Source organism: Hypoxylon trugodes, assembly GCF_022578975.1.
Source record: "Hypoxylon trugodes strain CBS 135444 unplaced genomic scaffold F4822scaffold_4, whole genome shotgun sequence".
In the NCBI taxonomy this organism is placed as follows: Eukaryota; Fungi; Ascomycota; class Sordariomycetes; order Xylariales; family Hypoxylaceae; genus Hypoxylon; species Hypoxylon trugodes.
Genome location: NW_026250019.1, coordinates 793,216 through 813,438, shown reverse-complemented (window position 1 = coordinate 813,438; position 20,223 = coordinate 793,216). Strand labels below are relative to the sequence as shown.

The 20,223-nt window shown below is 48.2% G+C and overlaps 6 protein-coding genes across 6 annotated transcripts; 3 read left to right on the top strand and 3 right to left on the bottom strand.

The window, feature by feature from the left end:
* Nucleotides 1-38: 38 nt before the first annotated feature.
* Nucleotides 39-1,818, bottom strand: F4822DRAFT_398470 (Mov34-domain-containing protein). The gene is made up of 2 exons (XM_051457696.1): nucleotides 1,585-1,818; nucleotides 39-1,502 (listed from the first exon to the last, which is right to left on the bottom strand). Exons 1-2 carry the CDS (start codon nucleotides 1,690-1,692, stop codon nucleotides 453-455), a joined length of 1,158 nt encoding a protein of 385 aa, XP_051315253.1. The 5' UTR covers nucleotides 1,693-1,818; the 3' UTR covers nucleotides 39-452.
* A 247-nt stretch (nucleotides 1,819-2,065) lies between these two features.
* On the top strand, nucleotides 2,066-4,531 carry F4822DRAFT_202181 (DUF1253-domain-containing protein). Its single transcript, XM_051453740.1, has 2 exons — nucleotides 2,066-2,277; nucleotides 2,340-4,531. Exons 1-2 carry the CDS (start codon nucleotides 2,156-2,158, stop codon nucleotides 4,369-4,371), a joined length of 2,154 nt encoding a protein of 717 aa, XP_051315252.1. The 5' UTR covers nucleotides 2,066-2,155; the 3' UTR covers nucleotides 4,372-4,531.
* A 160-nt stretch (nucleotides 4,532-4,691) lies between these two features.
* F4822DRAFT_427825 (ribosomal protein L17) lies at nucleotides 4,692-5,381 on the bottom strand (the record flags this gene model as incomplete). Its single annotated transcript, XM_051460803.1, has 2 exons — nucleotides 4,692-5,072; nucleotides 5,166-5,381. 2 exons carry the CDS (start codon nucleotides 5,379-5,381, stop codon nucleotides 4,692-4,694), a joined length of 597 nt encoding a protein of 198 aa, XP_051315251.1.
* Nucleotides 5,382-5,825: 444 nt separating this feature from the next.
* F4822DRAFT_427824 (uncharacterized protein) lies at nucleotides 5,826-6,478 on the top strand (the record flags this gene model as incomplete). Its single annotated transcript, XM_051460802.1, has 2 exons — nucleotides 5,826-5,846; nucleotides 5,906-6,478. The coding sequence occupies 2 exons, from the start codon at nucleotides 5,826-5,828 to the stop codon at nucleotides 6,476-6,478; spliced, it is 594 nt and encodes a 197-aa protein (XP_051315250.1).
* Nucleotides 6,479-6,615: 137 nt separating this feature from the next.
* Nucleotides 6,616-8,778, top strand: F4822DRAFT_202137 (uncharacterized protein). The gene is made up of 2 exons (XM_051453738.1): nucleotides 6,616-7,273; nucleotides 7,330-8,778. Exons 1-2 carry the CDS (start codon nucleotides 7,074-7,076, stop codon nucleotides 8,693-8,695), a joined length of 1,566 nt encoding a protein of 521 aa, XP_051315249.1. The 5' UTR covers nucleotides 6,616-7,073; the 3' UTR covers nucleotides 8,696-8,778.
* A 592-nt stretch (nucleotides 8,779-9,370) lies between these two features.
* Nucleotides 9,371-13,790, bottom strand: F4822DRAFT_202155 (uncharacterized protein). The gene is made up of 2 exons (XM_051453739.1): nucleotides 11,067-13,790; nucleotides 9,371-11,014 (listed from the first exon to the last, which is right to left on the bottom strand). Exons 1-2 carry the CDS (start codon nucleotides 13,458-13,460, stop codon nucleotides 9,611-9,613), a joined length of 3,798 nt encoding a protein of 1,265 aa, XP_051315248.1. The 5' UTR covers nucleotides 13,461-13,790; the 3' UTR covers nucleotides 9,371-9,610.
* Nucleotides 13,791-20,223: the final 6,433 nt, after the last annotated feature.

The following is a 20,223-nucleotide window of genomic DNA, read 5'->3' as shown; positions in this document are numbered from 1 at the left end:
GTAATTAATAAGTACGTATAGTAATGAAAATTTCACTCATCCATTTTAACTAATATCTTATAATAATAATAATAATAATAATAATTACTGCGTTTTAATATGGAGTGATGATAATAGGACGGGTTAGGAATTGATTACAACGACGAATATTCTTGTGGTAGCATTTCCTCTTTTTTATTCATCTAGTACGTTGTAAAAATAATGCCCTTAATTTGACCGGACGCGAACGCCTCGTATAAACCTCTCTTTCTCTTTTTGCGTTATCTCACAAAACTACCCTGCCCTGCCGATTTTTTTTGGAACTGCCTTATTCCTTCTATGCGTTATGCAATAGTAATAAGAAGCAGTCACGACACGGCATGATATCCCCACTCCGTTGGCCATGCTATGTGTACATGATACCGCCACGGGACTGTTTTTCATCCAGGTTATTAACCCGCTTCTGGGTTACTTCAATCGGCGTTCTCACGAGGCTCACGAAGCTCGCGGGGTTCTCGTTGTTGCCGATCACCCCGTCCGCCACCTCGGCCTCCTCTCTTACCACCGCGTCCACCACGTTCGCCTCTCTCGCCTTTACCTTCCTTCTCACCATCCTTGCTACCGCTGCCATCCTTAGCACCGTCATCGTTAGCCAAAGCCGCCGTAGCGAGTCGCTGACTCAGATCGATTTGGGTGCGGATGCTGTTGGCGAGGTAGCTGACCATCAACACGTCCTGGATGTGGTTGTTGAAGTCGGACTCGATGCTCACGGGGTCGACCTTGGGCGCGAGCGATAATGCGCTTATAAGGTACTGGCCTAGAGCGTTGTTGGGCTCGCGCTCTTCATCGATTACTGCGCCGACGTATTCAGAGGCGCGGTCTAGGAGCTCGAGGGAGTGCTCGAGACTGCGGGTTAGAGATTCTACGTCGGAGACTACGGGGGCCGAACGCGCAGAGTTGTCGCGGGCAGAGGCGATTAGGTCGAGGGCGGAGCGCTCGGCGTCGTTGTAGGCTAGTCGGTGTGGGACCTGGATGAAGAGGCAGGATTCGGATGCGCGCTCGGCGTTGACGGCTACGGGGGCCGAGATGTAGGCTTTGGTTTGGACGTCTTGGCCGGGTTCAGCAGAGACTGTTAGGTGCACTGCGGGGTGAGGGAATGTGCCCGTTTCCGGGCTCGCGAAGAAATTCTGGATCAAGGCGCTGAAGCTGTTAAGTTCGGGGCTTGTTGTATACCAGCCTAGAAGTACTTCGCGGGGGTGTGCGCGTAGGTGGAGGGACAGCATGTTCTTTTGGTACTCCACGTCGACTTCTACTTGGTCCTCGTTCTCCGTATGCGGGATCGCGAAGGAGGACGCTACGGAGACTTCGGTGCCATCCTCGGACCGGGTGCCGACGAGAGCGCCGATGACGCGCGAGGATGAGGTCGAGGAGGGGGCGGGTGTGGAAGTGTTGGAGTTGTTTGCGTTTGTGGAGGCGGGGCGGATATCGCGACGGGTGGCATGGTCGAGAATAGAGAGGATGGACTGTTTTTATTAAAATTTCATGTTAGTTTACATATAAAATACCTAAGGGTATAATATAGAAAGGGTTGGAATAGGTACGCACTTGGGGTTGAATGACCACTGAGAGCGGGGAGATATTGCTCTGGTAGTTCAATATTGTCGGCGCCAAGGGCCTTGACAGATGAAGGAAAGGTTCTGTGTCCACAGCCATGATTGCGATATTTCTCGTGAAGGCTGGCTAATGGAGGAGGAGAACGAGTGTGGTATTAAAATTCGGCAGAGGGGGACGTTGCCTTGTTTTCTCGTCTCAATCGAATCAATCGATCTTTTTTTTTTTCTTCGGGAAATAAATGTTGTAATTTTCACGTTCTCAGCGTAGTGGGGTTCACTGCGGGTTGTGGGCAAGGCTGAACATTTGGTGGCACAAGATAACGATAAAGAAATGCGGATTGAACAGGGGTGTGATGAGTGGGATGTTAGCGAGTTGTGGCGCTTTATAGTGGGGGTATTGTGGCTTGCGTGCAAGAAATTTCGCAAGGCTGAATTCATTTCTTAGAATTTCTTCTCACTTTCAACTTTTTATACCAACTTTTTCTTAACAATCAAGCGACTTTTTAAGTTATTTAAAGAAAAAAAAACTCTTTTATAACCATACTTCTAAATAATTGACAGTTATGCGGGGCAAATTCAAAGGCCCTCGCCGAGGAGGTGCGCCTAGAGGAAGAGGTGGAAAACCAAGGGGGAAACGATCTTTTGGTGCCCCTAGATTCGATAGCGCGCGAGTTGCAGATATTGAGTACGAATCTCTCATCATATGCTTATTTTATGAAACTCAAGTGAATCTAATTCGTCTTATAGAAATGTGGAAGATCAAGAGTCTGAGGAAGAACAAATTCCATCCGAGGAAGAAATCGATGATGACGGCTCTGGCTCGGAAAGCGAAAAGGAGAAAGCTACTAGCAAGCCGTATTTTGCTTTAATGGAGAGCTTGTCAAAAGATCAATCTGCCCCTCGTGCCAAAAGGAGGAAGCTTGACCACCAGCCTGAAAAGGCTAAGTCGGGTTCGAAGCCCGAGCGAGAAGTTGATTCAGTCGATGAGGATGAGGATCGGGATGTTGACCATGTGGAAGAGGTTGAGGAGGGACCTGAGGATGAGGTTGAGGCGGATGATGATGATAATGACATTCCTGATTCATCTGATCCATTTGAGGCTCACTTCGTTGAACTGGACCAAGGCGAAGTGAAAAGGCGCCTCAAAGCGATTCAAGCCAACGATTACTCGCAATCACACATCGAGCAGAATGGTTGGAGGCTGATAAGAAATTTCCCTGGAAAAGATCCAGCTCAATCATCGCTTCTTCCAACCCCTATATCTGGACCATCAAGTTTGAAGCTCAAACAGAGACTTGTTGAGACAACTAGTCGGAAACGGTCAACATTTACCAAATTAGAGCAAGTCCTATACCCGTTGACTTTCGCTTATAATGATCTTCTATTCTGTGGGCGAACTCCAAAAAATGCCGAAGATCTGCGACGAATGGCGTGTCTCCATAGTGTGAATCATGTTTTTAAGACTCGAGACCGAGTCATCAAAAACAACGCCAAACTTGCCAAGGAGGGTGAAAATAATGACTTCGAACCTAGGGACCAGGGATTCACACGGCCGAAAGTTTTGATGCTATTGCCGACACGCAATTCGGCTGTAAAAATGGTCAACACCATCTGTTCCCTATGCGAACCTGAGCAACAAGAGAATAGGAAACGATTTGATGACTCGTACCTCGACAAGGAGTCCACATTCTCCTCAGACCGTCCCGAAGACTTTCGGGAGTTATTCGAGGGTAACGACGACGATATGTTCCGTATCGGCGTCAAATTCACACGCAAGACTATCAAATACTTCTCACAGTTCTATAACTCCGACATCCTAATTGCCTCCCCCCTAGGTTTGCGTATGGCCATTGGGTCCGAAGAGGACAAAAAACAAAAAGGCAAGGTAGACTTCGATTTCCTCAGTTCGATCGAAGTTGTCATTGTTGACCAGGCGGACGCCCTACTTATGCAAAACTGGGAGCACGTCGAATTCGTCTTAGAGCATCTAAACCGCCAACCGCGCGAAGCACATGATTGCGATTTTGGCCGTGTACGTGAGTGGTATCTCGACGGGCACGCTGCCAACTTCCGCCAGACTCTTGTTTTCTCCGCATTCAACACACCTGAGCTTGCGGAACTACATCGTCGGCACTGTACAAATTGGGCTGGCCGCATACGTGTGCAACCCGAATCGTACACTGGTGCTATCGAAGATCTCGGCGGTACTAAGGCAAGACAGACGTTCTCCCGCTTCGAAGCGGCTTCCGTGGCGGCGGAGCCTGATGCACGGTTTGAGTATTTCGTCAGCGCCATCATCCCGTCGCTCACAAAACGCGCAAAGGAAGCTACGGGGACGCTGATCTTTGTGCCGTCGTATTTGGATTTTGTGCGCGTGCGTAATTACTTAGCAACTAACCCCACGTGCTCGGGTTTGACGTTCGGCGCGGTGAGCGAGTATACGGATGTCCCCGAAGCCTCGCGGACAAGATCGTATTTTCTAAGCGGACGACAGCAAATTCTGTTATACACCGAACGAGCGCATCATTTTCGGAGGTATCCATTTAGGGGCGTGAGGAAGGTGATTATGTACGGGTTACCTGATAATCCGATTTTTTACAAGGAGATTGTTGGCGGGTATTTAGGCAGGAGTGAACGGGAGTTAAAGATCGAGCCTGAACGAGGGAGTGTGAGGGCGCTTTTCTCAAAATATGATGTCCTGAAGTTGGAGAGGATCGTTGGATCTAAGAGGGTTGGGAAGATGGTTAGGGAGAAGGGTGATACGTTTGATTTCGTATGATATCCCTTCGGATAGGAATTTATTCGTTAATATACTTAGGCACTTGTGAATGGATTTCCTTCTCGTTGATGAGTTATAGTAGTGATACATATTTCGTACAACTGCCATATCTACTTCATATCTTCCTGCGTAAGTCATGACGGCACGCAAATCCGCCTTACTAAGATTCTCAACTTGGAGTAGCGAGATCTTCTCATGCCCACCCGATACGCATGGCCCCGTAATGGCATAGAAACATCTCATCTATCCATCATAATTCCGAGTATGATCCGTTTCCATTCTTTCATTCACGTTTCATTCCTTTTTTTCTTCCTTCACCCCTAACTACTCGGAATATCCTCCCAACCATCATCCTTACCCTCCTTCCTCGCACTCTTAACACCTAACCGTAACCCCGCTACCCGCTTCACCATAGTATCAAACGCAGCCGCTCCATCAGGTCGGTAACGTGTCACTTTATCCCGGTTTCGCTTTGTGAGTTCAGTTGATTGTCGGCCTAAGCGCTCGTCTCGTGCTACGGCGGCGGCTGTGATGGCGAAGCGTAGGTCTCGGGGTCCGTCGACGAGTTCTAGGATCGCGGAGTCGCCTTGGTCGTACCGGGATTTGGGCTGCGTGCGGAGGACGCGGGTGTACCCCCCTGGGCGTGATTGGTAGCGCTCGCGTAACTCGCCGAAGAGTTTGGGGAGGAGGGCGTGGGGGGTCTGGTATATCGTCAATGTCATTTTCACTCTTGACTACTAACCACCTAATATTGCGTATTGTGTAGACTGGGGAGGGGGGAAGAGGAGACGTACGTATAATATACCCGTGGCTTTCCGTTTGGCGGTTTCATTGTTCCTCTTCGCGAGTGTGATGAGTTTTTCGGCTACCCGTTGTGTTTCTTTGGCTTTGGGCCATGTTGTTCGGACGCTCTCGTGCTGGACTAGAGCTGTGACCAAGTTTCGTAATAAGGCTTGTCGGTGGGATGATTTTCGACTAAGATGTCGGTATGCGACGAGACCTCCCGCCATCCTAAGGTGTGATCGAGTCCAATTGAGACTTGAACTCGGGCTGTATGATAGTTCTTATAGTGAAGCTGAGATAATTGAGGGTTGAATGAATCGATAAAGGTACAAAGATACTTCGATCACAGCGGAATTTTTTAGTGGGGCTTATAGCGCGGGCCGAGCACTGAGAGTTTTCGGATGAGTGCGGTGTACCTGAGTAACTAAGTACCGCCGTACCTCTTAGAAGGTACGTAGCGCAACTTTCGTCATTCGATGAACTTCGACTTCCATTTATTTATTTAATTCACTCTCAACGGCGACTATTAAAGATCAATTGGGCTTTATACTCTAAGCAAGTCCACAGAGAACCACTTAATACTTACACTTGTTTACTCTTCTCTCTATAAAACCTATTCAATTGGTATTCCATAATCTTAGCGCTGCGGCGCACATAGCAAACGGCTCATCATGGGCTTCACAACTGGTTTCGTATGTTCTTAACCACACAACCTGCCCTCAGAGTATATCAGAGAACTAACTGTATATAGACCGGAGGCGTAACTCTCACCCTCTCTATAGCCTATCTCACAGTATTAGCGCACCAAAAGAACCGAGAACACCAGTCCGCAATTCTACGGCAACAGACACGCCTAATCTCAGGCATCATTGATCCCTTACCACCTACTCTTCCACCCACACGCGCCGAACTTGCAGCAGCGGAACGGGCCAATCTCATAGAGCGCGCCAAGGATCGCTGGAACGCAGAGATTGAAGGTGCTGTAAAATGGGCGCAAAACAAGGATTGGGAAGAAGTGCGTGAGGATGCTGAATTCGCACTCGCTAGGTTATGGGCCAAGGCCTCTGGCGGGGAGGTACCAGAAAAGGTAGAGAGGGATACTAAGGATATTGTGGCCAGGACGAAATCAGATGTTGGCTCTGTAGCTGCGGCTGCTAAGGGTGCGTATGCGGATGCCAAAGCTAAGGGTTCTGAAGTGGCAGCCAAGACGGAAGAAAAGGCGGAGCAGACGAGGGGTTCGATTCTTGGTTCTATTGCAAGTGTGTTTAGATGGGGGAAGGAGGCGGAGCAGAAGGTCGAAGAGAAGGCACTGAATCAACGATAGCAGGGCATTACGGGGCTTAATAAGAGTTCGGAGGGGTAGTTGCCGCGCGGTACGGGGTCGCCGGCGCCTCAACCACTCACAGATGACATCGTCATGCGTGTTGCCGAGACGTTGTGAGTTCCCCTCCGAAAATACCGGCCCTCCCCCCGGTCCTCTCTCCCGTCATTCGCCCGGTCGAGAACCAGGTGCCTAAAAAATCATAGCTGTACCTACCTAATGTATCATACAAACCGGTCTGTGACACGAATGGACTAATCCCATTCACCTTTCTATTTGTTGTCCGTCGTAGTTTGCACGAGAAATAACTCTCCCAACTACCTTCACCTTCCTCCCTACCCTTTCTTACTCTTCTCAGCTACTGTGCGTAAAATCTTGGCCACGGAGCAACTTTCACCACATTGGGTTTCTGCACACGCACAACATTGCAATTATAAACGACAGCTTTCATCACAGCTTATGACAGCTTGAGATTTTCGTATTATTCACTCGTTATTCATGATTTTTCATCCCAAGTCATCTTGTTCTCCACTCCGTTATTCTACTTTGTAGCTTTTGACATCACAGTCGAACACAAACACTCTAGACGGTCATAATCATGGCCCCTAAATCCACCTCTAACGTCCGAAAGGGCGTCGACGACATGGTTCACGACAAGGCCTCAAGTAAGGTAGCTCGTCGTGACAGCAAGCGTCGTACCAAGCCGCGCCGCCGTTTCTCGGTACCCAACCACTTTCGACCTCTACACCAGAAGTCTACACGACGTGAGCGTAGGCGATCTGAGAGACGCCAATCTGGGTACGTTCTTGTCTCTTTCATACCAAGTCTCTTATACCGTAAGCTAACAACAACAGCACTATCTCCGGTCCAAGTACCCCCAAGGCTACTAAGTCTCAGGTAAAGCCTCGACCAACCTCACTACCCGCCGAGACTTCAAAGTCTCTACAGTCCAGCAGCCGCAAACACGAGAAGGCTCATGACTCAGCTAAGAAGCCAGAATCCAAGCACATGAGCGCACCCCCCTCCCTCCCCCTTCCCCAACCCCAGCTCAATGACATGTACGGCTACATGCACCAACGCCGCTCCAACAACCGCCCCTCCCCGCGCGAAATGATAGCCAAAGCCCAAGCCGCAAAACAAGCCGCGGAAGCCAGCGCATCAGGTCAAACCCAACTCCAACCCCCTCCTCCACCCCCGCGTCCTCACCACGTCGAGCTGCGTTACCAGAACCTACAGCAGCATCTCCGCAACATCGAAAAAGCGGAAGCAGACGCTAAGCAACGAAGTCTTGCGGAGCAACGCGCTAAGAAACGACCCTTGCCTTGGGAGAAACAGGAGATTGATTACTTCAATTTCAAGTCGTACTACCACCTACCGGTCCCGGAGCACTTGAAGAAACAGATCCCGCAGGAACAGTTACCCCCCGCACAACTCGGGGATGCCGCGCGTGAGGAGTGGACGCGTGGGATGAAGGAACACGGACACGGACAAAAAGGCAAGGGCAAAGAGAAGGAAATGCTTACCGTTGCCGGGGACGAAGACCGCGAGTTTGTGCTTAACCGAAGTTTTCAAAACTCGCAGATCATGGCGAACCGTACGGCGAAGAGGATGGCAAAGGTTGCTGCTGAGATTAAGATGATTGAGGCTATAGCTAAGGCGAAGATGTTGAAGAAGATTGAGAAGGCGACGAAGACTCAGGAGTTCAAGGAGTGGAAGGAAGCTTCTAAGATGCAGAAGATACAGGCTACGTACGCGGACGTCGCCGCCCGAGCACACGCCGAGGCATCAGCATCGGCATCAGCTACAGCACAAGTACCAGCACAAGCACCAGCACCGGTAGAAAACGAGGTAGCCGAAGTAAACATGGCCCTCGAGGCCGCAGCCGCCGCGCGAGAGAAGCGTGGACCAGAGGGACGCCGTCGAAGAGTTAGACGCAATGATAGCAAGTATGACCGTCGAACCGTTACACAGATCGGCGATGAGCAAGCCACCCAAGAGGAAGTTCAACCCGCTACCAAGACAGTCGATGCAGAGCAGAGTCAACGCAACCGCAGTTACATCGAGACATACCGCCACAACGGTAGCAGCAGCAACGCGGGCGGTGTCTGTGGATGTGGAAGTGCTTACGACGCCGAGTTCGAGTACCTCAGGTCCATTTATCCGGGCCCGACCCCAGAGCAGGAGCAATCGAAGCCTAAGAAGAAAGGACTGTGCGGTTAGGTGAAGCGCATCCTTTCGGGTAGCTTTGGCAAGCACGGACGTAAGAATTAGGAAGGAGGACACGAGGATATGAGAAGAGGGATGCCGATGAGGATGAGTAAATAAATGGCAGGCGTTTGTTGCGGAGTTAGGAAAAATACCCAGTGTGTAACATGACCACGATGGTCATAAAAGGAAGCACATGAAAAGGCGGCGGTAGGGGTTTCGGCCGTGTTTATTGTACCCGGACGAGTCAGGATTGTCTTTGCCTACGATAGGTTTGCTTACTTGCTGGCTTGATATTCTCGCTTTCAATAATAATTGCTGCTTGCTTCTCTCTATGCTACACGTAACAATGAATAATGATCTGTGAGCTATGAGTATTGTATAGACCCTAAAATATAACACATCACCATAAAATATCAAGTAGGTGCATAACAAAAAATACCAACGCATTCAATCAAAACTATATTATTTATTCCAATCAACGTAAATTCTCATTTCAGTGAGGTATCTCGAAACTACAAATAAAAGACCGGAAATGGCATCGGTCATTGCTTTCCATCCCCATCTTCTTCACTCCCTTCCTTCTCCCATTTTCTCGCTACGTTCCACGTCTGGCCTCCGCTAATAATGTGTACGAGCGTCAAACAACCCGTGGTATCATTCCAAGAATCGAGCTATTCGAGGCAGCAAAGTCGACCCAATACTTAGGCATAATGGAGAAAACAGGAGCAGCTATCTGGTATCGACTGCAGGTATACAAATAAGATCGTGACCGACATGGTCAATACTTCATCGGTCTAAAAAGCTAACGTCTTCTTAGCTAAGCTCCACCCTTCCCAGCTCTAGATTTTTGTTTCCATGGTATTTGCAGATTCCTTGATGTAAATGATAAATTTGTACATTGAAGATTTGGTATGAAGTCAAAATTGACTAAAAAGCTGTGGACTTCTTGCGTCGTTCGAACATACGAGAAAACCCGTTGCTCTTGGTCTCGGTAGGAGATGGGAGCGACGCCATCTGTTGTGGTGGTGGTTCGGAATCGCGTAGGAAATCGGCCAAGTCCGACGTACGGCTGTTAGAAACAGCCTCTCGTGGCTCGAACTTCTTCATTGGGACACGACCCATGGAAGCAGGGGTGATTGGTGATGGCCTAATGTCGTTTCCAAATTTCTCATTGCTCGGAGGAGGGACCGAAGGGATAACAATTGGCGTGTAGCCTTTGCCGTTGCCAGCCCGGCTATTCAGAGATCGTGTATCATTAGCGAATCCCCGAGGGTTTCCATTTGATGATTTGCTAATAGAGCTTCCGCCTGATCTCAAGCGTGCTATTAGATTCGGTGCGCTAGACTTCTTCTTTGGAATCGAAACGGGTTGCGGAGTTGGCTCGGGGGGAGGTGGGCAGCTGTTGAGGAAGTCGATCAAACTCTCTTCCTGCTTCACCTTCGGCTTAGGTAACACATCCAAAAAGTCGTCCTCTTCGTCACTTAAGTCGATCGCGTAAGGGTCACGAACCCGTCTTCGTGTTCGTTTTGGCATCATATCATCGTCATCAAAATTGTTACCAGAATATTGTTGCATCTTGTTTGCTTTGCTCAGAAGAGCGCTCTGCGAGTTCATTGATGAAGGGGCCGAAATCTCTGTGATATTAGTGGAAGCTTCACTGTTGCGGATATTAGGGATAACAGCGTCGACAGCTTTACCTCCTACAGCGCCGGTCATCTGCATTTGATCCGAATCCATGGTAGATCGGAAAGGAGCCACGTTGCGAGGAATTCGAGGGTTACCTCCATTGTTATTAGGTGGGCCTCGTCTAATAAAATCAATGAGATCAGAATTTTCGCTAGCAGGGCTAACGGCGGCGTCTCTAGCTTGAAGGTGGGACCGTGAGGTCATATTGGTCTTCCGGCTATCAATGCTCGCACTTCTACCCTTCGCAACATGAGTGGGTCCCGTTGCACTACGAGCAGTCGGAGGTGGTGGACCCATAGGGCCCCGATTGTATTGCGCGCTATGCTCTCCAGGAGGCCCTGTGGACCTAATGAAGTCGGCAAAGTCTTGCAACGACTCGCGAGGAATTCGAGCCTCTCTCGCTTGAGGCGCGAAGGCCGATCGACCCTTTGGCGGGATTGAAATAGGCGGGTTCGAAATCGATCCTGACAATTTGGCGCCTATAGGTAGATCCGTAGGTGGATGGGAGCCCAGACTGGTTCCCTTCGTGACTGACACAGATCTCTTAATGGATGAAGATCGTGAGCGCTCGGCGTATTTGGCGTCCTCACTCCTTTGGAACCTATTGGAAAGTTTGGGACTCCCATTGTGCTGGGATGAGTTGGACTATCGACTTTGTTAGATTCAATCCAAGGGAGGCTGTGGGTTGGAGACTTACATCAATATCACGCATGTTTTCTGGCGTAAGTGTGTATTGTAGAGTTTCATTACTGTGGATAAGCTGTTCAAAATCACGAGCTCTATCTTCTGAGCGTCGGCCGTCTTCAGAAGTGCGAACCGTTTTGAATTTGGTCGACGTAGAAGAGGGGGAGTCACTGGGTGGAGGGCGCGATGTTTTGGGCGATTCAGGCGAAGCCCGCCTAGCAGACCTATCCGACGCAGTACCTGTCGAGATTGATCGTCCATACATTGGACGACTTGTGGTTCTTTCGGGCAAGGTCGGTAATGGGGGGCTTCTGGTGGATTTGAAGGGCATAGGCCTTTCCTCCGGGGGTCCTTCTACCTCAGGACCACTCACAATCGATACTTTAGTCGGTACAGACAATTGGGACGACGGCTGTGAATGAACGCTTCGCAATGGGCTGGGGTTTCGAGCAGGTTGAGATGTAACAGGGGTAATGTTTTGAGACTCTTCGAATGACGGCTGAATAACAACGGCATTTCTCTTACTTGGAGATGGCAGATTTGTGTCGTTCTCTTCGGCGATGGGTGGAGTGGAGATTCTTCGAGAACTTCGAGAAGACAGGGCTGGATCTTGCACATCCAGCGAACTTGTCCGCGAACCAGAACCAGCAGTCGGGCTGCGAGGGCTTTGCACCTCAATAACACGCACTGAGCGCACGCTATTAGATCGCCCCTGTATAAGAGGCGCAGGCTTCCCAGACTCTGAGGTAGCAGGAGAGCTTCTCCCTCCGATTGATACACGTGATGATGTCAAGATCTCGGGCTCTTCGGCAAACTCGTCGATTTCGTCTTCTCCAGCTTCAGCCTGGGGGGTTTTGCTACTAAGCGCAGGCGACGCCGTAGATGTGACGTTGGTATTGATCTTTGGCATTTTACCGTCAACTGCCTTTAGCTCCCCTATCTTCTTAACTTTATCTCGAATTTGGTCGGAACCCTCGCTTGCGTTCGCGCCGCCGGTTTGACCCCCAGTAGATGTGGCAGTTGTCGAGCTATCTTGCCCACCTTGTTCGACTCCATTGGGTTCCTGCGAATTGACTCCGCGGCTGGACGTCGGCGGAGAAGGGTATCGGGGCCGTCTGCGCGAAGGAAGAGAGCGTGCTCGTCGAATTGAACTGGAAGGCACCGAAGTGCCGAGAGATGCCAATTCGACCTTTGCGTGTTTAGAAAGGACTATTAGACTCTTCGGTCGCACAACCCCATCTCCCTCTTCCTCGGATTCTTCGTCGCTGTATGTGGCTTCGACATCGCTATCCGGTAAAGGCAGATCGGCTGGACTCGTTTTCTTCGGATCCGATTTCTGGCTCGATCCCTCGCTGTCTTCCTCGCCATCTTGTTCCTCTTGTAACACAAGCGCGGGGTCGGAATCTCTAGGAGTCGGCTGCAATAGAACATGATCTGTCGCAGCGCTTCCGCGACGTTGCGCCGACAATCCGGAGGCACCTGTTGAGCTACGGGAGAACGGTCGAGAGTAGTTGGGTTCCGATGGCGATCGAATTCTCTTCTTCCAGGAACGCCAGAGCCTGCCTAGAGTCCGGTCTAAAGCCACACGTTCCATGTCCAATTCTTCGACAACAATGCGATCAAAGAACTCTCCAGGCATTCGAATGCCGTCTTTCACTTCCTTTTCATACTTAACACGTAATCGGTTGAACGCCGCCTGCCCAGCGATGACCAGGACTTGTTCACCCATAAATTCAAGAATCGATGTTAAAAATATAGCAACTGCAGGGGATATGATATCCGTTAGAATATCGTCAGACTCGCCCCTGAGATGCTCCTGTTCCATGTAGTAGTCTTCATCCTCCTCTTCCATATCACCAAGAGAAGAATAGACCATGCATCGTAATCTCGTTCTTTTCCATACTAGCTCAAGATCCCAATCGCTAGGGGCCTGCTTGCTTGGAGATTGCGCCAATTCCTCTACTTCACCGCCGCCCAGGTATTCACGAAGCTCTTCTTCCGCATTATTGATAGCATCCTTAGCAAGTTTCGGCTTTAATACGTCGGCAACGGCCGGGCGCAACGCTGAAAGTGCAGTAGACTTAGCTGCACCGATAATATTAAACAGGAGTTGGTCAACGAAGTTATTAGCGAGTTGAAGGGCATGTTGTGAAACTAAGGCAGTTTCCTCCGAGGGCTCGATGCCCATTTGGTCGTACCACGATTCAGAGTGACTATCATGGTCATTAGTGACGATTTGCGAGGCAGCGGACGCCGCAATGTATACTGCCTCGGGCGACACAGAGAGAGGGGGCGACATTAGATTGTGGCCGACTGTCGATGGACGGTCGCTCGAGATGCTTTGGGTTCTAGAGCGAACATGTCGCGGGGCGTTCGCGATCGCAGCGATTGAGGAAGAGCTCGACATGGCGGAGTCGCGGCTTAGGAAACCCTCGATTGGTATGTCTGTTGTAACGGCAGACCCCGGAAGGTCGCCCTGATTAGGATCGGTAGACAGGGTGAAGCGAAATACTGCAGACGGCGAGTCCGCAGGGAAGGTCAATGGCGGTTTAAGACACTCCCTTGAGTTATTGAGACGTAGAAGCTGCGATTAATCTAGAATATTAACTGCAAATTCTCCAAAGGAAAAAAGCAATTAAGAAAATTGCGCCCAAACGATTGCCGAAAAGAGTGCAAGAAGATTATTGGTGAATCAAATAAGTGGGAGCTCGCAGATGAAACATTCCGTGAAGAGACTGGAGAGACTGGGGTGGCTAGTCATGAAATGCATGTATGTAGTAGAGTAGATCTGTGTAGGTATGTACAAACGGAGTTGTCTCTAGCTTTGAGCCTCTAATAGATTATTGGCAGCTTTCTCTTCATGAATCATGCATCGTGACAAGCTATCTCTATAGGTGGATAGCGAGTCAAGATAGCGGGAGAAGAAAAAACGAGTGGTGGTGAAGATGATGCTGTACACAGTCAAGTGTGACTACATGTGATGTGATGAAATGAAGGCTTTGTGTAAGGAAAGAAATTAGAATGTATAATTGTGATGACCACTTGGCTATGAAAAGAATTAGGCAGTTCATCCGACACTTGATTTCTTTGCTCTGGCTGTCTGGCTGTTCTGGTGGCCTCCCCCTATTTCGTAAATAACATGGGAATGAGGCTTCAGGGAAACGAACCCCTTGTCGACAAGGGGGTATTCGTATGTGGAAGTAAATAGAGTAGATCAGTAGATAGATATCTTCCAAGATTCTCGAACATATTTCATCATATCGAATCGTCTTGCGCCGATGACCATAGGTCTGTGCTTTTGACAATGAAGAGAAATAATAGAAAAAGAAAAACAGTAAAGCAAAGCAAAGTAAAGCAATCGTTGGCAATATGTAACGTAGAATTGGACCAACATACCCTATTACTATCGAATAGGAAGAAGCAAAGACGGCACCGACAGCTAATTGGATGTTGCTTCTTGGTTGTTTAAAGCAAGCAAAGTTGGGCAAGCTTGGATTAACTGACTCATAACTGTCAAGAAAACATGTTTGTCGCAAACGAAGCAGAAAAGAGTAGATAGATGATGCCTGTAGATGAGGGCCAGGCTTTACTGAAGAAGAATCGGACGGAGGTTGGAGAAAGGAAGCACAAGCGGGAAAGAGACAAACAACGTGATAGATAGGCAGATAGGGTACATAAGATAGAGCAAAAATGGTGTTCTACTTTTAGTTTTAGTTTGTCGGTATGCGTGAGTGTGGGAAGGTTCAATAACCTCGAACGTTTCGCGGCTGTAACTTCCATTACAACAGCTACATATGTGCTTACGGGATGGCAAGGTACATCCAAAAGAAAAAAAAAAAAAAGTTGCAGGGATTGGGGTTTGTGGATGTGGATGTGGATATGGATGCTTGTTGTGGTGTAGTGGGAGTATTTTATGTATCCATAGATGTACATAGTAGTTCGTACCTCCCTTATGTGTGTGCTATGTGCAGCAGTAGTTAGGGCGTTGTCGCCCCATGGTAGCCAGCCGGATCCACTACCAAAAGACAATTACGCTAATATGTAGCTACTTAGCTCGCTACCTACAAAAGACATAGAGCTAAGCAAGGTTATGGTTAGCTTGACCCCTGCCAAAAACCGTATATCGTATGTACATATTGTAGGGAGCGTTGAAATTTTACATTGGACGTACCCGTAGAGTATGCACCCCTGAACCAGGGTCTGAATTCTCGCAGGAGCTCCGTAGTATTTTGAAAGATTGAAGTTGATTCAGGACCCCGCACAAACATAAAGAACTTCCATTAATATACCCCTACTTAGATAGGTACCATAGCTTTGGGGGTTTCCACTCTCAATTCTTCGGTATCCGAGATAGCTATCTACTTTCACATCATACGTCGCTATCGGAATTCTCGAAATTCGTGAAACAAGATATATGTAGGCAATATGGATGAATGGATTTAATGTTCTTTGGGGTACAGTTTATGTAGGTGGGGATATATGTACCCATGAACGTTTCGAACTCTGAATCTCGGAGATTTATTGTGCAAACGTGCAGCAGGTAATACCTACCTACATACTGCCTGCTTCCTGCCTATCTAACCTGCCTACAGAGTACATACATCCACCAAAGAAAAAGTCTGGATTGTTTTTTTTTTGCCCCCAACCAACTTTTTTTTTCTCTTCTCCAACTCATAATACTTCAATTCGTACCAGGGGATCTCGGATCTCAGGTACAAAATCAAAGTATTTGTTATATATATACTAACGAATAGCGCCTGTCGAAGATTCTTTCAACCCGTTGACAAGCCAACCCAAAGCAAAGAAGAAGAAAAAAAAAAAAAAAAAAAAAAAAGAGCGACAAGGGGCTAGAACTTCGATGGGAGAGGAACGCGCGCAATTTGATATTGCTGAAGGGGATCATCGAATCCACAAGTGGAGGTTGTGATCTCGTGGGAAGTGGAGGAACCTATCTCTACCTATTCAAATCCGGTTGGTGATTCCGGTCTAGTGCTGCGATGACACGCGAAGAATGACAGGGTTGGTGATATTGGTGATATGGCTAACCCTTTTTAAATCGTAGGTCGCGCGCCCCGTGCAGACCAAATCTTAGCTGTTTAGCTGCTATGCTGCTTAGCTGCTGAACCGAGCAAGTACTGTAGGTATTAATCCGAATCCACATCAAAGAAATTCGGTGGCGATGGATTCATAACGTTGCACTGGGAATGATATGATGACTGCATTTAGGAGGGTTGCGCCATTAGACGAACCGGCCTCTTAGCAAAGTCCTTTTTAAGAAGTTTTTGAGAAGCCGATGCTGTGCCTCTAAGGCACAGTCAGACCTCTTCAATCGTGGTTTACGAGATCGAATTCTGCAACGCTCCAAATCTCTAGACGAAGATGGGGGCCAAACTACGAACATATACAGGCATTTATAATATTTCCCCTTCTTATTCACTACCTCACCTATTGGCTTATTGATGATTGCCATTGTCTTCATACTTCAAATGGTATGAATAGCTAATAATCCCTTAGTTTCGCCCTGTTCGGCACTCGATAGGATGTAGGATTCTAATGCCAGCCGGGTTTTCAAAACATTGTCTCTCGATACAGCTCTCGGAGCTTACTGGCTGTAACCCTTCTGACGTACAACAGACTGTTGGATTTAAAACTCCGCGACACCACCATTGCCTTAACGTAGTTGTTGCTCCGGGACATTAAGCAGGATTTATTGAATCCTTCACCGCAATTATACACGCATCTCTTCTCCAAAATCGATAACAAAGAATCCCAATTCACCTGCCCTGGGTCGCATTCACCGAGTAAATGATTTTGGTATTTTTTGATTATTCTTTCCATTCACCCGAAATAAAAATACGCCGACTTAGGTCTAAGGGGCCAAGGTCTTTAGGGGCTGCAAAATAAAGAAAGGGAGAGAGCACGGATGAAGACTTGATATTTTTCATCACATGAAATAGCAAACTACGCCAGCGGTCCACTTAGAGTCATATCAGAGCCTAGAGCTCTAAGACATTATGTATATGCTAACAATTAGACCAACAGCCAGCTAACGGGCCGCTCAAGATACTATCGATGACTAACGTCCAGACTATCCCGAAAGATCTGACGGCGAGCTCAAAGTGTTACCATTTCGCTACCGTACGATATCTTACGGAGTCTCGGCTAAGACCCCATAATATATTTGTAGTACAATGCGATGCCATTCTCAAGCCTGAGCGACAGGGCATCATACTAGGACAATTAGGTGGGCGACAATTCGGCGAGCCTCGTTTTGTAACTAGGTGGCGGAACAGCCCAGAACTCAGGTGTTTGCAATTCGCTAAATATATTGATCGAACACCACCTATCACCTGGCCCTTCAGTGGGTTGTAATACCTACCACATCTCCATCTTTAGATAGATGCAGCCTACCATTCGTGATCCTTCGCAGCCATCACTCTGCACCATTCCACATAAGTTGGTTGAATGCTTACTGCATTGAAGAGGCGTGTATCAGCCGCTGTATCACAAAGGTGGGATAAGTCGGGCGAGTGAAAGAGGTTGACGTTATTAGTACTGCATATGTGAGATAGTCGGTGGCTATGCCGACTGATCAACGCATGTACCCTGGTGTCGATCCCCGAGTACGGAGAAACAATTGACGAAATTGTCTCGCTCGACACTTTAGATTGTATCAACAGATGTTAGATAGTCCTAGTAGGCATGCTTAATGCGTCAGCTCTTCTTACTCTAAAAGGGAAGAAATAATAAACCAATACTAGGGACAACAAACAACTTGTCAGATGTCACTACCCGCAATGCATACCCACAGGAAATGAGCCCGACTGGATCCCTGGCACGGGAAGGTCTTCATAGGGACACAGGGATAGCCGTTCCGGACAAGATCCACACACGTCTACGGTGATCGACATAGGCTTCTTTAGGTACCGATCCGTTTAGACGGAGACATACTGGCGGTACCCACCTAATGATGACCTACATGTTCACTTTCACAACTACATCCAGCAATTGACGGGCTCGTCAGCAACTTAGGGCTTACGATAGGCCAGCCCGACGATTCCTTTTGCGTTCTGCCGCATAAGAAAGTGGCGGCGGCATGTCAGAACTTAAGCTCCCGCCTCGTCATCTTACGAAATATATCTCAACCCCACAGTCTCGCTTGTTACCTTTTTTCTTTTATCTCTTTCATTTTTTTCTCATGTGCCGAAAGCGAGGCTTGAGTTTTGGAGTTTTGCTGACGGCATCGCGTGACCTGCTACCATTACGCAGCCTCCCTAACACGAATGCTTTGGATATTCCGGCGAATCCGCCTCAATCTAATTCCTTGATAAGAGGTGATCCTTCAGGCGTCACTATGTCATGTTGGATCGTAGATTGCCCCCAATCTCCGTGCCGACTCCCGATATAGAATATGATATTTTCTGGGCGTATAATACGATTCCAACTGAGACATGTGCCGTTAAGCCATGGAAACTCCGGGGTCTCCTCATAAGCTCAGAAGCCATATGGCGCCCCGATGACCAGGGAACTGGATTTTTAGTATTACAGGGCTTAATTAGCATATGGGTAGTCCTTAGAAAGTGTATGATTATTGCGCTACCACTTAGAGGTCATCGCCAAATTCCCTCTAATATAATCCTATCCATCTTCACCTAACCCACGAAGATATTCACAGAGATACAAATATATGCGTATACATCAAATCAAATTAATTATTTACTCCCCGGGCCAAATGCACTCCTACCTAGGTATTCTCCACATGGCATTGTCACTCCCAACACCCACCCACTTCCCAACCTCCCCTAAGTCCCATGCATCAACCCGACGGCCAACGGCCCATCTACACGCCGTACAACCCACCAAATTCCCGACCGTCCTACTCCGCGGCTTCCGAAACAATAAGATTATACCGTCGCGCAGTTTACACATCCTATAATTATAAGTAGGGCCCCAACCAGTCACGTCAATAGCTTAGAGCCGAGAGGCGTTTCTTCTATGCATTTTCTATGCACGGGTCGGTTTGGGATATATAATCTTATATGTGAGGTGGGTAGGTATCTATGTACGAACCCATCGCGGCCGGACGGCTTCTGCGCGTAGCCATTATTTTATTTCGCCCCGTTCAGCTCGTCCTCGTTCTCTGCTGTGTCCGATTTATTGGTTGGCTCATATCCCTTCCAGATCCTCAGGGCTGCGAGACACGTAGGAGGGTACATATGCCGTGCTACAATATTTAAAATAGGACTATTTCGGTGCTGTTCCTTATTAAAGAAACGTGCCGTCCTCCACGATTCCAAGTTTTTTTGTTCTTGGGGGCCGCTCCTTCGTCTATGCTTATAATTAGTACGCCGGGTACCGGCATTATTGGCGTCCGGGTACTCGCATTTATCGACGGCACGTCATCTTTGGCGTTTGGGGGGTTTGCGGCTGAGGGCTTGTTGTGTGCATGTATCTACCCTCTAGTGTATGGCGTATAATGAGCATAGTACTGGTATAGTAAGTTCCCTGGGGGTGTCCAATTTCGTAGGTACTTTTGGTGCATCCGTGAAGAGGTTACGTACATATGTACATTCTAATAGAGATACCGAGGTAGAAATCCTCAATGTACTGTAGCTACGAACGTCTTGTCAGGATGGTGTAACCCTTTCAAAGCCGAATGATTAGGTACCTATTCACCAGTCCCCGATGAGCTGTAGGATGACTGTGGATGAATAATCTTGCCCCGAGCCATGACACTCTTCAATACCTAGGTATTCCGCGGTAGATATCGGTTACACACTATATTCTCCTCTTGTGTAACTCGTATGATAGATGTAAACGAGGCAAAACAATTCTATTGTCTTGGCCGTTCCAGTCAAAGACGCATGAAAATGGATTATAACAGCGAGAATCGATCATGAAAGGGGAATGCTAATTATTGTACAATGTCACCTTCAACAATAGAAACAAAGACACCTCATAGGAGCTTCCAGGTCGAGTCACATTGCTTCCTAGCTATGTAAATGGTAGTATACTAACACTCGATAGCCATGTCGCTCAATACTGGGGAGATGATTACGGGAATAGGGGAAAATCTCTTGGAGGGCATATACATTTTAGAGAGTGATAGAGGAATGAACCACTAAAAATGCGAATATCTTCGCGTCACTCGCTCAGATACACCAGATACT

Coding starts and splice junctions, on each gene's coding strand:
- F4822DRAFT_202155 (XM_051453739.1), bottom strand. CDS start 13,460: ATGTCGAGCTCTTCCTCAATCGCTGCGATCGCGAACGCCCCGCGACAT. Junction 11,015..11,066: donor AAAACATGCGTGATATTGAT/GTAAGTCTCCAA, acceptor CAAAGTCGATAG/TCCAACTCATCCCAGCACAA.
- F4822DRAFT_202181 (XM_051453740.1), top strand. CDS start 2,156: ATGCGGGGCAAATTCAAAGGCCCTCGCCGAGGAGGTGCGCCTAGAGGA. Junction 2,278..2,339: donor GCGCGAGTTGCAGATATTGA/GTACGAATCTCT, acceptor TTCGTCTTATAG/AAATGTGGAAGATCAAGAGT.
- F4822DRAFT_398470 (XM_051457696.1), bottom strand. CDS start 1,692: ATGGCTGTGGACACAGAACCTTTCCTTCATCTGTCAAGGCCCTTGGCG. Junction 1,503..1,584: donor CAGTGGTCATTCAACCCCAA/GTGCGTACCTAT, acceptor TAATAAAAACAG/TCCATCCTCTCTATTCTCGA.
- F4822DRAFT_202137 (XM_051453738.1), top strand. CDS start 7,074: ATGGCCCCTAAATCCACCTCTAACGTCCGAAAGGGCGTCGACGACATG. Junction 7,274..7,329: donor TCTGAGAGACGCCAATCTGG/GTACGTTCTTGT, acceptor TAACAACAACAG/CACTATCTCCGGTCCAAGTA.